At 42.1% G+C, this 16,647-nt stretch overlaps 1 protein-coding gene across 2 annotated transcripts in view; it reads left to right on the top strand.

Moving 5' to 3' along the window:
* Lyn (LYN proto-oncogene, Src family tyrosine kinase) overlaps nucleotides 1-16,647 on the top strand; it is a 126,109-nt gene that overhangs the window by 67,167 nt on the left and 42,295 nt on the right. For both annotated transcript variants that reach the window (XM_085839511.1, XM_085839510.1), the window contains exons 3-9: nucleotides 1,445-1,490; nucleotides 2,199-2,304; nucleotides 4,278-4,376; nucleotides 4,483-4,586; nucleotides 5,691-5,840; nucleotides 7,639-7,791; nucleotides 15,542-15,724. In XM_085839511.1, the coding sequence (XP_085695637.1) occupies nucleotides 1,445-1,490; nucleotides 2,199-2,304; nucleotides 4,278-4,376; nucleotides 4,483-4,586; nucleotides 5,691-5,840; nucleotides 7,639-7,791; nucleotides 15,542-15,724 (841 nt within the window). The remainder of the gene's footprint in view (nucleotides 1-1,444; nucleotides 1,491-2,198; nucleotides 2,305-4,277; nucleotides 4,377-4,482; nucleotides 4,587-5,690; nucleotides 5,841-7,638; nucleotides 7,792-15,541; nucleotides 15,725-16,647) is intronic.

Raw genomic sequence — 16,647 nt, 5'->3', positions numbered from 1 at the left:
ACCATAAGCAAGACTCTCAGCCTTTGCCACATGTGACAAATATATGCTCCCAGTTGATTACAAAGGGCTCTACAAGGAAGTGAAGTACAACTGTTCAAGAGAGAGCTAGAGTGATGTCCTGGGGGCCACACGTACATGTTTTAGTCTTACAAAAGTGTTTTAAGATGGGCTGGAGACCTTCAGTGCACATATCTAGGACCAGAGTAGCCAGCCAGCAGGTCGCATATAAAAATGTGCTGCAATTGCTGCATTGTAGACTAACCTCTCTAGTATTTGCAAATCAGCTTGCTGCTTTCAAAATTATCTAATTTCTTATCTAATTGTCTCCTCTAATTCATATAAAGTAGAATGTGATTCTTAATTATGCAACTGTAAATGACTAAATCAGCAATATACAACTGCTTTAAGTCTTGAATGTTAGTATGGATCCATGATTGCCCACTCCTTCAGTCCCTTCCCTCAGTGAATTTGAGATTTCAGGGGCTCACTTTCAGCAGAAATTTATATTTTAGTATAAACCACTTTGGCCGTGTTTTATTAAACACTCACCAAAGTGTTAGTAGCCACTCAAGGAGAAGCAGAGGGATAAGGTGGTTTAAAACCTGAGCCCAGGCAGGGCCTCCTTAGAAGAGGTCACCAGGCCTTACATGCCCCCAGCAGTGCTCTTGTGTGGAAAGGGTTTAGAACAGAAGGTACCTTGTGTGATGCATCCTGCTGCAGCCATAACTGGGGGATATGCCTGGCCCTGGACAGAGTCACTGTCAGACAAGAAAGCCTAACTTGGTTGAGCTTATGTTTATCTGCTAGTGAAAGGTCTGATCAAATGTTTAACTAAGTTCAGGAAACATGGAGATGGGCTGCTGACAACCTCTAAATGTCATCACTCCTGTGTGTGCTTGTGCTGGCCCTTCCTACTGTTTGATTTCCATAACTGCTGTGCCTCCAACATTTAGTTCTTTCTAGGCAGAAAGAGGCACATTGTACCACGGCCCTACCCAAGCAGAGAGCTTATGGAATGACACTCCACCCCCTCAGCATCTCAGAGGGCTGTGAGTCTAGAAGCAGGGATCGCACTGGGCAAACTGACACCCCAAAATATTAGTCTCCTGTTAAAAACATGAGAAACAATCCTCTTACAAGTGTCGGCATCTCGACCCATCTCGGGAAGCCTACCCACTCAGTCTGCTGACACAAACCAAGGGCTACATGTCCAGGAAAAGCCCCAAAGCTGACTCGCAGCTAGGACCCTGCTAATGACATCATCAAGTATGAGAGCCTAGCCAGGAGCCCTGGCATCACCCTATAGGGTTTTTCTGTTTGGCTCTTCTTTCTCATTTATTGGCTGCACATCTAAACCTCACTTGCTGCTGTTAGGAAAATAATATGCATGCAAGAAGTAACTATGATCATGACTTTTGTTCCTCTAACAAATACTCTTCCATAGGTTCCTGAATCTCATCTTTTACCAGGACAGAGATTTCAAACAAAAGGTATGTTTCCTTACCAACATAATTCATGTTTTGTTTGTCATTGCAGAAAAGTACACACAACACAAATTTATCTCAGTTTCAGTCACTGTTTTCAATGTCAAGCTCTGAACAGGAAGTACACATTGCTGTGCAAGCGTCACCAGCGTTCATCACAGGAGGTTTTCAGTATTCAAGTGGAACGCTGTCATTAAACACTCACTCATTGCTCTCCTCTCCCTTCTGCTCTGGGCAGCCACCATTACACCCTCTGTCCTTATGGATTTGATTCTATGTAAGACATGCGACTGGAAATATGGTCTTTGTCATTTTGTACCTGACTCACTTAACTTAAAGTTTTCAAGGCTCATCCATAGTCCATTGTGTGTCAGAACTTTAATGCTTTTTAAGGCTGTCTATTCTGTGCATATGTATATTCTATTCTGTGTATATGTCACATTTTGTCCATTCCACTAATGGACACTAGAGAGGCTTCTGCCTATGGAGACTATAACAGTGTTGCCATGATCATGTGTACGTCCTTTCCTAAGCATGGTTTTGAAGTTATGGTAGATTGCTGTGGGTATTGGTATACATGGGATGCGCCACATGTCGTTCACAGGTGGGAAGCACAGAGCTTCTCTCCATGGCCCTCTCTCCATTGCTTCCTCTCTTCCTTTGTGTTTATGTTGATAAGTTTTGAAGGGCTCTTCTTGTATCTTTTGTTCTTAGATCCAGAGGAGCAAGGTGACATTGTGGTGGCCTTATACCCTTATGATGGCATCCACCCAGATGACTTGTCCTTCAAGAAAGGAGAAAAGATGAAAGTTCTGGAAGAGTAAGTGTGTCCAGGTCCCAGCAGCAAGTTGGTCCCAGCTCCTGCAGGCTGCTTGCTTCAGCACCAGAAGAAGCAGAGCAAAAGGAGCTTTCATTTTGAGGGTGGTGGTGGGCCCTTCCTACTGTTTCTTGCACCAAGGACAGGCACTGTTTCTTTCTTGCCAAAATGCTACCTAAGACGTTTGGCTGTGTGACATGCTACTTAAGATGGCCATTGTAGAGTTGGGAGATAGCTCAGTCATAGCCTGAGTTAGTTCCCTAGGACCCACATTTTAAAAAAGAAAACATTGGGAATGGTGGCACTTGCTTGTGGTGGTACAGCATCGGGGAGGTGGTAAGAGCTTCCTGAAGGCTCTCTGGCCAGCCAGTCTAATCTGCTTAGGAAGATCCAAGCCTATGGGGAAAAAATCTATACCAATACCTAATGTATGCCTATACCTAATCTATATATATATACCTAATCTATACCTATTCCTATACCTCCATCTATACCTATACCAATCCATATCTATCTAGAGCATCTGAAGAATGACTATGAGGCTGTCTTTTGACATGTACACACATGTTCATATGTGATACATATGCAAACACAAGTGCACATTCATGCACACACACCATACTCACCACAATCCTGTGACTTAGATACTGTCATTTCCATTTTAAAAGTTAAAATTCCCAGGAATAGACTGAGTGACTTTTCAAGGTCACAGAGCTATCACAAGAAAGGGCCACGTTTAGATGCAACTTCACACTGACACTGGGTCAGCACTTGGTGCCTTCTCTTCAGTAAGGGGTCTCCAGTCTCTCCCTCTATGGCAGGTCAGGGTCAGAGCTGCTTTATGCAAGTTTACTACAGAAAGGGAGTTAGAGTTAAGTGTTCAGACTTCCTTGTTCTCCCTTCTCACTGCCCTGTGGCCTGACCAGGGGCCAAGGAAACGAAACATCCAAGCAGTTACAGGGAATCACCAAGGTAGCTGAGCAGGACTTTCAAATGTGTCTGTAGTATCACATCCTTAGAAATCATATCACCTGGCCCATGAGCCTGGTCTATGCTATATAACCGCCCTCCGTACTTCAAACCATCTCTTGATGACTTCCCCCGTCTAATACAATATGGTTGTGATTGTTACAAGAATAGCCTTATGCTGCACTTAAATGGAGAATAATAAGAAATACAGATATAAAAGTTTTAGGTCCTGAGAAGGTAGCTCAGTGCGAGAAAGCTTGTCTAGCACATGCAAGGTCCTAGGTTCAATACCCCTAAAAAAGTCAGTCTAAATATTTCAAATAATTCCCATGTCCAGTTTTCTCAGTTTGAGCAGCATACACAGGCTGCCTATGTGGTAAAGAGTTCACAGGCACAGCTCAGATTTAGTAACAGCCTGATCTGTGTGCAATCATAGAGGCTTTCAAGGACCAATTCTACACCACCCCTTCTGGAGCTCACTTGCTCCTTCTGGGCCTGGCCCTTCCTGCTTCTCCTTCCTGTTGCCCTCTGGGTTAGTATGGTATTGTGCAGTAGCATGTGAGGAGTCTTTCTTTCTCTTAATTACTTTTGGTCTATTTATTTTTGTTGTTGTTTTTTATTCTTGGTGCCTATCTCTGGGTAAAGTGGATGTTTGTATAAACAAGTATATAACACATGAATTTTAAAGTCTCTATTCCCTTCACTCCCATTGCTATACGGATCCTTTAAAACATTTCTTAGGCACCTGGGGAAAGGAGAAGTGTTTGGCTTCGATAAGGTTGGCCATTTTGCCAATTCTCTTCTATGGGGCACTGCAAGCCACATTGAAGTTTAAGGATGATTTTTTATTTTTACACGTGTCACTAAATACACTTTTCTATGAAAAGGAATATACTTTTCCCCTTGGGTTTAGGGGTTTCAGGAATGCTCCCTCTTGCCTTCAGTCTGCAAAAGAAAGACCTTAGGAAAGTTGCCATTACAACTCTTGACCTTGACTTCTATTCCAGGCATGGGGAATGGTGGAAAGCTAAGTCCATTTCATCAAAGAGAGAAGGCTTCATCCCCAGCAACTACGTGGCCAAGGTCAACACCTTAGAAACTGAAGAGTGAGTCCTATCGCATGGCCATCCTGGTGTTTCTAAATGCTACATAGGATTGCATATTTTTGTATTCCTGCCGCAACCCCTATGAAATGTGAACATGTCTTCACAGGTGGTTCTTCAAGGACATAACGAGGAAAGATGCAGAGCGACAGCTTCTGGCACCAGGGAACAGTGCAGGAGCTTTCCTTATCAGAGAAAGCGAAACTTTAAAGGGTGGGTACGTGGTTAAAGACTATACAGAAGACTGCTTAGGGGTTTGGGCAATCTCCTTAGATGTAGATCCTAGGGCCTTGGCATGCTAGGTAAGCATTCTGCCACAGAGCTACAGCCATAGCCGCAGAAAATCATTTGAAAAACGATTCTAGAAAGAATACAGTAGATTCTGGGAGTGAAGGGGTTATTTGTGTTTGGTTTTGAAACAGAGTCTCCCTATGCTTGACTTACCTGTAGCTTTATAGGCAGACCAGTCAATAGGTAGACCAGGCAGGCTGCCTTCAAACTCAGAGATCCCCTGCCTTTGCCTCTGGGGTGCTGAGATTAAAAGCTTGTGCCACCTCACTTAGATGGTGTAACTTTAAATTTGTTGTTGGCGTTAGTGTTATTATTATTTGTGTGTGTGTGTGTGTGTGTGTGTGTGTGTGTGTGTGTGTGTGTGCATGTATGTGTGTACGTGTGTGCATGCCTGCCTGGCAAGGTGCATATGTGGAGGTCCTAGGGCAACTTTGCAGATCAATTCTCTCCTTCCATCATAGGCTCTAGGGATTGAGTTCAAGTTTTCAGGCTTATATAGAAAGCTCTGTTTACCGGCCTAGCCATCATGCAAACCCCTGACAGTAAAGTTTTGTATTTTGATAGCAAATAACAACTCAAATGTTAAACGGGAAACTGCTGTAATTATGGCCAGGTCATACTTCCTGTTTTGTTGTGTTATTATGAAAGTGAATCCTAAGTGTCAAGAGGAAAGTCAAAATACATTTCTATTCAGCTAAATGATTTTGGAAAACTATGGTGAAGAAGAAAAGTGATATATTGCCTATTTGTCTAGCAAACAAATTGCTATTGTCATTTATCAAGTCAAAAATTTAAAGTACCTTGTATTTTCCCTTTGAGGCTTTGGCTAGCCCGGCATTAGCCTAGATTCACCTGTTTCTGCCCCCCACATGCTTGGGCTAAAATCATCACTGCACATGGCTGCAGGGCTTTCATGTGATGAGCTTGTATTTGTATGTTTCATGGTAAAATGTTTATCACAGCGTGGTATAACATAGACCTTATTAATAACATATGAACATGCCTTCTCTTAACTTTTTACTACAGGAAGCTTCTCTCTCTCTGTCAGAGATTATGACCCTCTGCATGGTGACGTCATTAAGCACTACAAAATTAGAAGTCTGGACAATGGTGGCTATTACATCTCTCCTCGGATCACTTTTCCCTGCATCAGTGACATGATTAAGCATTACCAAAGTAAGTCAAAACGGAAGGCTAAGAGAGGCAGATTATCTTTATAATGATTAGTGTAAAGTGACGGGTACTACTTTATAGAAATTGTTTCCTTCAGGTAATGCCATGGGTAGCACTCTACAAGTAGTTTTAACTTAATATAGATACTCCTTGACTTCCAGTGATCACATGTTCTAATATGTCCATTGTGACGGGACATATTATAAGTTGAAAATACATTTCATTCGCCCTATCTTCTGAACACCCTAACTTAAGGTAGCCATCAGTGAGTGTGCTCAGGTACTTACATTTCCCTACAGTTGGACAGAGTCTATCCCCTTTATAACCTCCGTGTGCTAGTGGCTCATGCAAGTTGCCAAGTACTTGGAGGTGAACACAGGTTGGTTGTGTAGACACACTTTCATACTGTGGTAAATAGGAAACATTGAGCAGAGCGCTGTAAGTGGGGGCTATCACTGCATTCACAGTGAGATTGCTGCTGTGGTAGTCAGGGCCTTCTTGCTTGGTGCGAGTTACTTAATGTCTAGTGCTCCCTCCTTCCTGTAGAGGAAAGTTTATATTATCTTTGCACAATGCATACTCTTAATGTGTGTAAATATTCAAAGTACAAGATATACAGATTCATGTCTCTGAGTGTAATGCATGTATGTAAAACTATGTGCCCATGGTAATTGTGCATATCATAGCACTATGGGAATATTTAAATGTAGAAAGTCAACGCCTCGTGCCCAGTACCTGTATTTGCCTGGTGAAACTCACCTATGTGGCCTTAGGTGCATTCATTGTGGCTGTCCTTGGATGCGGGAGCTGCTACTGTGGCTGGTTCCTCCTGCCTGTTCTAAGGGGCTCTACGAGAAAGCTCATTGAGGGTTTACTTAGGACCCAAAGCATGGAGCAATGTGCTGTGTGGAGAGTACAAGGGGCTCGCTTGTACAGCCCTCCCTTCCTCTCTCACTTCCATTCACTTATGCTCTGACTGCGGGGCTGTGGGGAGGGGCTGTGGGTGCAATCCTGTGGGCCTGTTCTGAAGTACTGGGGTAGGCTAACTACATTCTTGGCCATGTACCACTGAGCTTGTGAGGACACAGGAATCAGAATACATTTTGCTAAGTGTGACAGCCCATCACTGTCTTTGCTGGTCTTGTTTTGATATGCTGGCAGCGTTAATAAATAAAATAAATATTTCAAATTGTCTTCTGGTAATTTTTAAAGTTGTGATTAATCGAAAGGTATCCCTATTGGCATTTTAGATGGTGTCAGGTTGGACATTATAAAAATAACATCTTATTCAAGATTTACTATATAGACACGTGTAAAATAAAAAGAATGTACCATATTGGTTCTGTATCAGAACTCAGCCAGCCAAGTGTCTTCAAAAGTATCTGTATGAGCATGTGCAGATGACTTTCTTGTCATCCCCTAAACCATACAGGGTTACAACGTGGTGATTACATTGTATTTGATAATATAAGTAATCCAAGCATGATTTAAATAAGGTGTGCATACAAAGTATTACATTATTTTATATAAGGGACTTGGTTTTGGAATTTAAGAGACCCTGGCATCCATCTGCCATGACTACAGACTATATTGCTTATATTACTTTTTTTCCTTTCTCCTTCTCTTTTTTCTTTTTCTTTCTTTCTCCTTTACCTTCTTTTTACATTTATTGTTTGTGTATGTTGGAGAATCCAGCATTGAACCTAGGTTATTAAGACTTGACAGCAAGCTTTCTTACCTAGTGAGGCATCTCTGCAGCCCAGCATGCATTCCTTAACATTTGTTCTTCCTTTCACCTTAGAGCAGTCTGATGGTCTATGCAGAAGACTGGAGAAGGCATGCATCAGTCCCAAACCTCAGAAGCCATGGGATAAAGATGCCTGGGAGATCCCCCGGGAGTCCATTAAGTTGGTGAAAAAGCTCGGCGCAGGGCAGTTTGGGGAAGTCTGGATGGGTGAGTGTTCAAAAGTGTCCCACTCTGGAGGGGATGCTAAAGGGTTCTAGCCTCTGCCAACCACTGAGCTAGGCACTGGGCCACTCAGGAGCATAATTTCTTGCTTTCCTGTCTTGGGCCAAACTCTGTCTGCTTTGATGCTTGCTCAGTGCTTACAGATGTGGAACTCAATACTTCCTTTCAGGATAGAAACATGGGTACTTGCCCAAATCCTCTCTCCTCTCACATCCATCTCTCATCCTCACACTCTGGGCAAACCCTTGAAGTCTCAACTCAGTGAAAGCTACACTCAGGCTTAGGACCTTTTTTGTTTCTATAAATATTTTTTGAGATAATTGGCATTCAATATGATTGTAAGAAAGAACACAGAAGGGGCAGGAGAGATGGAAATATCAGAGGTGAAAGAACACTAAATACTCTTCTAGCAGACCTGAATTAACTCCTAGCACACGGGGCAACTCTAACTGCAGTTCCATGGGATCTGATGCCTTCATTCTGGTCTCCTTGGGTACCTACCAGTCATGCACTTATGTGTAGATATACATACTGGCCATGCACCCAGACACATAAAATAACATTTTAAAAAAAGTAGAGAAATGCCAGGTCAAAGTAAAATAGCAATAAAGTTAAGAAACAAGTTCAGTTAAGAAAGAGAAAGAGAAAGTGGGAAGGAAGGAAGGAAGGAAGGAAGGAAGGAAGGAAGGAAGGAAGGAAGGAAGGAAGGAAGGGAGGGAAGAAGGGAGAGAGGGAGGGAGGGAGGGAGGGAGAGAGAGAGAGAGAGAGAGAGAGAGAGAGAGAGAGAACAGAAGTGAAGGAATATGCCCCACAAAAGCCTGAACAGGAACATTCATGCATGCATTACTCATAATAGCAGGAAAATGGTGTAGAATCCCAGCATTTATGAGAATAAAGCAGGAGAACTTTAAATTTGAGGCCAGCCTGGGCTGCATGGCAAAACTGTCTCAAAAACAAAAGGAAAAGCAACCTGAATCTTTACCAAAAAAAAAAATAATAATAATAATGTATAAGCAACAGTTGTTATAGCCAAAGAATAAAGGCTGGTATTCGTGTAACATAGATGACCCCTCAGAAGGAGGTGGTCACACACAGGGCTTGGGGGGGGGGGGGCGGGGGGTAGTATCATTCCATGTACTCATGGAATGTGAAATGCCCAGAACAGGCAAAGCTACAGAGACTGAAAGTAGGTGCCTGGTTGCTGAGGGAACTCTTTAAGAATTAATGGAAATGTTTCAAAGTAGCTTATAGTTACAACTTCACAACTATGATTAATTGTATGCTTGAAATGGACAAATAGCATAACATATGAATTCTGTTTCAACAATGCTAGCTTGTATGTGAAATAAACAATATTGTGAGTTTCCGGGTACCACTTATTCAGTCCTGAACAATATCTCATGAAATTCTTGCAAAATATCACTACTAAAATATTGGCCTCAATAGTTTCACTCATTCATTCATTCATTCATTCATTTGTGAGACAGTCTTGCTGTCTATCCCTGCCTTGTCCGGAACCCACTACATAGCCCAAGCTGAGCTTGAGCTCATATCAATCCCCCTGCCGAGGTCTCCTAGGTGCTAGGAGCCACCATGAAGTCTAATTGTTTATAAATTATGTTTTCAAGAGAGGGAGGGAGAGAATGAGAGGGAAGGGCAGGGGAGGAAGAACAAGAAAGAGAAAATATGACCTGAATGTGAGTTTGGCATCACAGTAGCGCCTGGAAGATTTCATCCTGCTGAACTTTAGCAGGTAGCAAGCACTGGGAGCAAAGCCAAAAGAATAGTGAGTGGGTGCAGGTGCTGTGAGTGTCAGCAGTCAGAGGTGCCCTGCCTCACCCCTCTGGGCATCGCACACCTCCATCCACCCATCTGAGCCTGTCTCTCAGGGAGACTATAAAGTTGCCCAGATATCGTTGGTTGGTTTTGTTCTTAAAATAATTGTTTGAATTGTTTACTTGCATGAATGTTTCCTTACATGTATGTCTGTGGAACATTTGAATGTCTGATACTTAAGAAGGTCGGGAGAGGGCACTGGATTCCCTCCCCCACCACCTCAGCAGGACTTACAGATGGTTGTGAGCGCCTATGTCAGTGCTGAGTATGGGACCTCTGGAAGAACAACAAGTGCTCTTAACTACTGGGCCATCTCTCCAGCCCCAGGTTTAGTTTTTCATCTTGAAGGAACATGGGAACTAGTTTTTCACATGGGTACAAAACAAAATTTAGCCAATTAAAATGATATCATTAGGGCAGTGGGAGTGCACACCTTTAATCCCAGCACTTGGGAGGCAGAAGCAGGCAGATTTCTGAGTTCGAGGCCAGCCTGGTCTACAGAGTGAGTTCCTGGACAGCCAGGGCTACACAGAGAAACCCTGTCTTGAAAAACAAACAAGCAAACAAACAAAACACATGTTAAAATGATATCATTGTTAAGTGAGTAAATTTTAACTTTCGTTAATCACAATGTGTTATTCACAGGCTGCCTCTCACATTAGAAGATCTAAAATCAGGGAAGAGATTCTCAGCTGTAACCTGCCCTTTGCAGGAAGAAGGCTGTTGGGATAAAAAGCGAAAGTTGTCTCTGCCTCAAGCTGTTTCCTCTTGTTTGTGTGATATGTGCATCTGCTGTGGGTGCCTTGTTTCCCCTCTGTATTGTTAATATTGCCAGAGATCTGACTGGACAGGGAGGAGGGAGAGGAAGAGACTTCTTAGAGCTTGGTCTCTGGGAGGCTTTATTTTAAGAAATGAAAATTTTAAATTGAGTTTTGTTTGATTTGGGGGGCTGGAGAGATGGCTCGGCAGTTAAGATCACTGACTGCTCTTCCAAAGGTCCTGAGTTCAAATCCCAGCAACCACATAGTGGCTCACAACCATCCATAAGGAGATCTGACGCCCTCTTCTGGAGTGTCTGAAGACAGCTACAGTGTACTTACTATAATAAATAAATAAATCTTTTTAAAAAAAAACTTTGGTTGGTTGGTTTTCTGAGACAGGTCTTACTATGTAGGCCTGGCTGTCCTGGAACTCACTGTGCAGGCCAGGCTGGCCTTGAACTCAGAACTCCACCTACCTTTGCCTCCTAAGCACTGGGATTAAAGGCACACACTACCACTACCTAACTGTCTTTTTTTTTTTTAAGAGATTGATTTGTTTTTATTTTTTGTTTATGAGTGCTCACTGTGTGCATGTATGTTCACTATGCATATGTCAGAAAAGAGCTTCTATCCCATGGAATTGGAGTTACAGATGGTTGTGATCTGCCATGTGGGTGCTGAGAATGGACCCTATGGCTCTATGTGAGCAGTCAGGGCCCTGACCCGCTGAAGCATCTCTCAAGCTGATACATTCTTATTTAGAGGCAATTTAGTGAAAACTTGTCATCAGCCAACTTCCCAAATCAATTAAGTTTTTCTAAGGTAACTCTCCTTCCCATGGTGTATGTATCCCTTTTAGCAAGCCAGGAATTGCTAGAATTGAAACTTTCTCAACTTAATGTTTTCTTTTGTTGTGACAAAGTGTCACTCCACAGCAGTCCTTTGCTATCCTGACTTTTTTTTTTTTAATCTATCTAGAGCAACAATACAAATGCCTGTGACTCGTTTGAAATTTTCAAATGACTGGCTTTTTGGTGGGTTCTGCTGGTGTTCTGGAGCTGCAGATACAGCTGTTAAGTCATGGCTGAATCCAAATTCCTTATCAGCATTTTCAATGTCTTTAGCAGCTGCACTATTTCCTGGCAACTTTTGCTCTGCCTCTGGAAAGCATATTTTTCATCATTTCAAAGGATGTAACAGTTTCCAGGCTCCATTGTTCTCGGGTTGATGAGTGGGAGTGACTTTGTTTCTTTAACTTTGATTCTAGAGGATGTAACAAGTCCACAGAAAAGCTATGGCAAGGATAGCAACAAGTAATTACAAAGACCACAGAAGAAACTTGTCAGATCCTAGAGTTCCTGTTGTCCCTTCTCCATCACAGCCTCACCTGCCCCCGGAACAGCTGCTGTTCTGACCTTTGTCATAATTCCCTGACTTTCCCCCTAGGGTTCTGGAAGTGAACATGTGCATGCAGGCAGTACTGTGGTGTCTTTTATATATAGTCTGACTACTTTTATGTATGGTACAGCATGTATCAAACAGAATAGTCCAGCTTTGTCTGGGCTTAATATTAAGGGGTTATGCTGAATGTATTCTCTTATTTCTTGTCTCTATTATTAGACATTTTAAGGAATTTGTCCATGTTTTGGGGTGCCAGAACAGTTAATGCATCTTCGTTGCTGTATAGTGTTGTTTGTATGTGATGCAACAAATACAGAATTTTCTTCATTCAGTTTTACAATCACTGGTGAAGTCAGAGTTAGTCTGGGTTGTGAACACTGATCGTAGTGCAGTTTTGGTGGTGCAAGTATGCATGAATTTTTTTTCTAGGAGTAATGGATTTGCCAGTCAGGCCTCCATATGTGTGGGGTCAATCAATGTTGGACAGAAAATATTTGGGGAGAGGGTTGCACTTATATTGAATAGGTACAGGGTTTTTTTTTTCTTTATACCTAATAAATACAATCTAACAACTATGTACATAGCATTTGCATTTTACAAGGCATCTTAAGTTACCTAGAGGTGATTAAAAGTATCCATGAAAATGTGCACAGGTTGGATGCAAATACTGCGCCGTTTTATGTGAAAGAAGTCCTTGGATTTTCATATGCTCCAGGGGCCTAGATCAATCCCCTGTGGACAATAGAGCTGGACCTATCCCTATGAATTATGTAGGGAAGACCACTTATGAATCATTGCTCTATGAATACTGTCCACAGGTCTCAGTTCCACCTGTTCCTAGCAATATACAATATGCCTTCTCCTGAACAGAGGACTTGTACCCACAGCATGGGTCCAGTGTAGCACCTCCCCTGTGGTGACTCAGAAGGAGGCTACTTCATCAACCTTTGGGATTTTATCACAAAGCTCAACTGTTAACATTCAGTGGTACCTGGAAAATACCAAAGGCAGGGACTGAGGGAGCTGCTATACCATCCCTCACTCACTCCCCAGAACTTACCTACAGTCATTGTCACATGTTTTGATTTGGGTCAGGCAGGCTGATTTGGAGGGTTTCTTTTGCATTTCTCTTATTACTAATACAATGGATTTCCTTTTGTTATCTGAGCCACTGTAATGTGCACCCAAGCACTTACTGCTTTGCTACTTAACTGATTTGTGGAAATCGCAGATTTGAGATACTAGTGCCTTGTCAGTTGTTTAAGTCATGGAAAATATTCTCATGCTCTGCCTTTCCCTCTGTGTGTGTGTGGGAGGGGGGCGGGGGTTCAGATGTTGATACTGGGTATCTTCCTCTTTGCTCTCCACCTTATTTATTGAGTCAGGGGAATTCCTGCACATTAAACTAGTCTAACTAACTGTCAGTGAGCTCTAGGAATCCTATCTCTGTCCCATCAGCACTGGAGTTACGGGGCTATGCCTAGCTTTTAAATGGGTGATAGGGATCCAAACTCAGGTCTTCATACTTGCAGAATAATTGCTTCACCCTCTGACTCCCTCCCTATTCTAACACTGTATTTTCTTACATTTGCTACCAGTATAACTGATAATATCGTATAACTGAGGACTTGTTGTATAAATTAACAAAAATTTCATAATGGAGTCTGTGATTCAGTGTAATTCATTTTTATATATTTATTGGTTTCATTGAATGTGTGAGTGTTTAGCCTACATGTATACATGTGTTCTGTATGCAGACTTCATGCTCCCCGAGATCCTGAGACAGCATTGGAGCCTCTGGAACTTGAGTAAATGGTTGTGAGCTTCCATGTGGGTGCTGGAAATCAAACTTGGGTCCTGTGCAAAAACCACAGGCGTTCATCACCTCTGAGCCCCTCAAATATAATTTAAAAGGCTAATTAATGGGATCAATAAAACTGCTCTTAAGGTACATAAAAAGGCACCATTTTCACATTAAAATGGCACATCAACACAATTTATTTAGCACTCTGTGATGTTTAGGAGGTAGCTTTTGTTACCTTTTCTATCACTGTCTTCAGTTAGTTTAAAACTTATTTCTACTACATTCTTCGTGTTTCTTCTACATGGTCTTAATTACACTTGTTGATCTTATTACACTGTGTTATGTAGTATAATAAAAAGGAAATATTTTAATAGAGATCAGCCTCTGCCTCCTCTCTCTCCCCCTCTCCCTCTCCTTCTCCTCCCCCTCCTTTCTTTGCAAGGCTGGGGATGGAACACAGGTCTTCACATATGGGCATTAGACACTACCACTGAGCTACACTCCCACCCAGAGAACTCATTCTTAATGGCCAGCAGAAAATCACCAGCTAAGGGTATTCATAGAAATTAATGCTTTTTTTCTGCTCCTTTTGAAAATACTTTAAAAATAGTAATAATACTTTCTTTTGTGAGAATATGCATATTCATTGTTATTTTTAATAAAAATGGAAAAGATAAAAAGAATTAAGTAGAAGCCACCCCAAATGCTGTTACCCGGAAGCCACTGTTGTTTGAGTCTGCTGCTTACCCCAGCTGATTCAGTAGCCTATGAAGGGGTCTGCCCACTCCCAGGCCACTGTCTGAGGGTGGCTGCAAAGGCCTGTCACACCAGGTGACACCCCAGCATATCATTAGGGTACTACCAACTCAACATCCCTTCTCAACTCATTTTTCCACACTTCCAAGAGAACTATGGAAACAGAGACAAAGAAAGGGGAACTTTGCTTATTATTTTTATTTTTACTTTTCCAAATTACTGAAAAGAAAGAAGGGCTTCCTAAGAAAATATGCATTAAACCTAGGCACTTCATTGAAGCAGTTTCCAAAGTAGTGAGACCTTTACTTTTAAAGTACATTAAAGAGTTGGCATTGCTCAAGGGTTTCCATGAGCCAATGTTCCTGAGGGTGTGTTCTGATTTCTTGCACGAAGAGCTCCTGGAGAGGTGAGCAGGTGTGATCCCTGGCTCTCAGCAGTGGACAATCTCCCAAGACCAGGCCTTAGAAAACCTTGGAAAATATTTATTTGGCCCTGGGATATTATACTTTCAAGCGTGTATATAAGCAACTTTTATAAGTACTACAGTTCTTCCTGATTATAAAGGTGATAGAAGCCTGGCATGGAGACCCACACTCAAACCACAGAGATCAGAAGATGGGGGCAGGAGGAGCACCAGATTGAAGCCAACCGAGGCTACATAGTATCTAAGCAAAACCAAACCAAACCATCTACTTATCCACTTTATAAAATTGTCTGCATTATTTCATTAATAAAATCCAGCACTTAATGTGTGTTGATATATTTTCTTTTACACTGTCCCTTGCATGCCTAACCCCTCACACACACACACACACACACACACACACACACACACTTTTATTGTAAAGTTTTAATTTTCTTGTTTATTTTACCTTGAATAACATTTTATTAACTGGAGGGAAATATTATTCCTCATGGTAAAATGCATATAGAATTTTCACAACTACTGTTTTACAAAACCTTTTAGATTTTGCAGTAAATTTTAAGCATTTTGTGGAAGAGTATGAAGAATTCCCACATGCCTGCCAGTCATTGTGCCCTTGGTATTTAACACCACAGAGTGTTTTATCTTCAGCCTTCTCAGTCTGTAAATAAGCTCTCCAGCTCTGCATTTAGGAGGTGCAGTGCTTGAGTTCTCCATTTGACCAGCACGCTCTGCTTTCTTTTGTCTGCCCAGGTTACTACAACAACAGCACAAAGGTGGCTGTGAAGACCCTCAAGCCCGGCACCATGTCTGTGCAGGCATTCCTGGAAGAGGCCAACCTCATGAAGACCTTGCAGCATGACAAGCTAGTGCGGCTGTACGCTGTGGTCACCAAAGAGGAGCCCATCTACATCATCACGGAGTTCATGGCTAAGGGTGAGTGGCATCACGAGTCTGTACCCCTAAAGGAGGCAAGTCCCAAAGCAGAGAACAGTCAGCTTTAATGGGAAGCATACTCAGTACTGGAAAGTTAGAAAGTAAGAGAAAAAGGTCATTTCACAGTCATAGCCTGGGGACAGCATTTTTCTTCCATGCTTAAAATCTGAGTAATCACAATTCTAAAATGGCTGAGATTTCTTCTTCAGCATGATGTAAATCTCTGAGTGTTGCTTTAAATTGTTAATCTAGGGTCTGAGGATGTGAATGAATGAGGTGGAGAGCTTATGCAGCACACAAATTTAGTTAATGGTTTTTAACCCCTGGAGGTTAAATCCCCCAGGAAGAAGTTCTAAGCAGCCATCTTTGCTTCTTAGCCCTTTGGGAATGGCTATCAGTCATGATTTTTTTCCTTCACCTTCAGTCTGGTACTGATACTTAGAACTCTCACTTTTTTTTTAAGTGTTTGGAAAAATGAATGTAGGGAAGAACGTAACATAGGTAATAATCCTAAATTAATATTGCTCCTGCAGGTCAGATTAGAGTGTGCTGAGATAGCCAGTGTGTTAGTAATTGTTTCTAATGCTGGCGATCATACCTGGGTCCTCACTCATGGTAGACAAGCACTGTAGCATTGAGCTAACACATCGGAAGTCCGATTAGCAGCAGATTAGAGGCATGGATGGTACATATTTGAACTTAGTATCTGTTAGTAGTTGCTCTTCAGAACAGCGTTTACTTAAAGCATTCCCCAGAAGGGGACATGTGCTGTCTTGTGTTATGCTTTTCCCAACCCTGGGTAAGTGCATTCTCATTGAGCCATGTCCTCCACCTCAGACAGATTGTTAAAAATATAAATAAAACTGCATGGCTTTTGTTGATATAACTGAGAAGCCATACTCAGGGCTAGGTGTTTTGTCATT

This window comes from Mus caroli, unplaced genomic scaffold, assembly GCF_978045245.1.
Source record: "Mus caroli unplaced genomic scaffold, Mus_caroli_1 scaffold_6, whole genome shotgun sequence".
Lineage (NCBI taxonomy): Eukaryota > Metazoa > Chordata > Mammalia > Rodentia > Muridae > Mus > Mus caroli.
The sequence above is the reverse complement of the archived record's forward strand: the minus strand, read 5'-3'. Positions and strand labels throughout refer to the sequence as shown.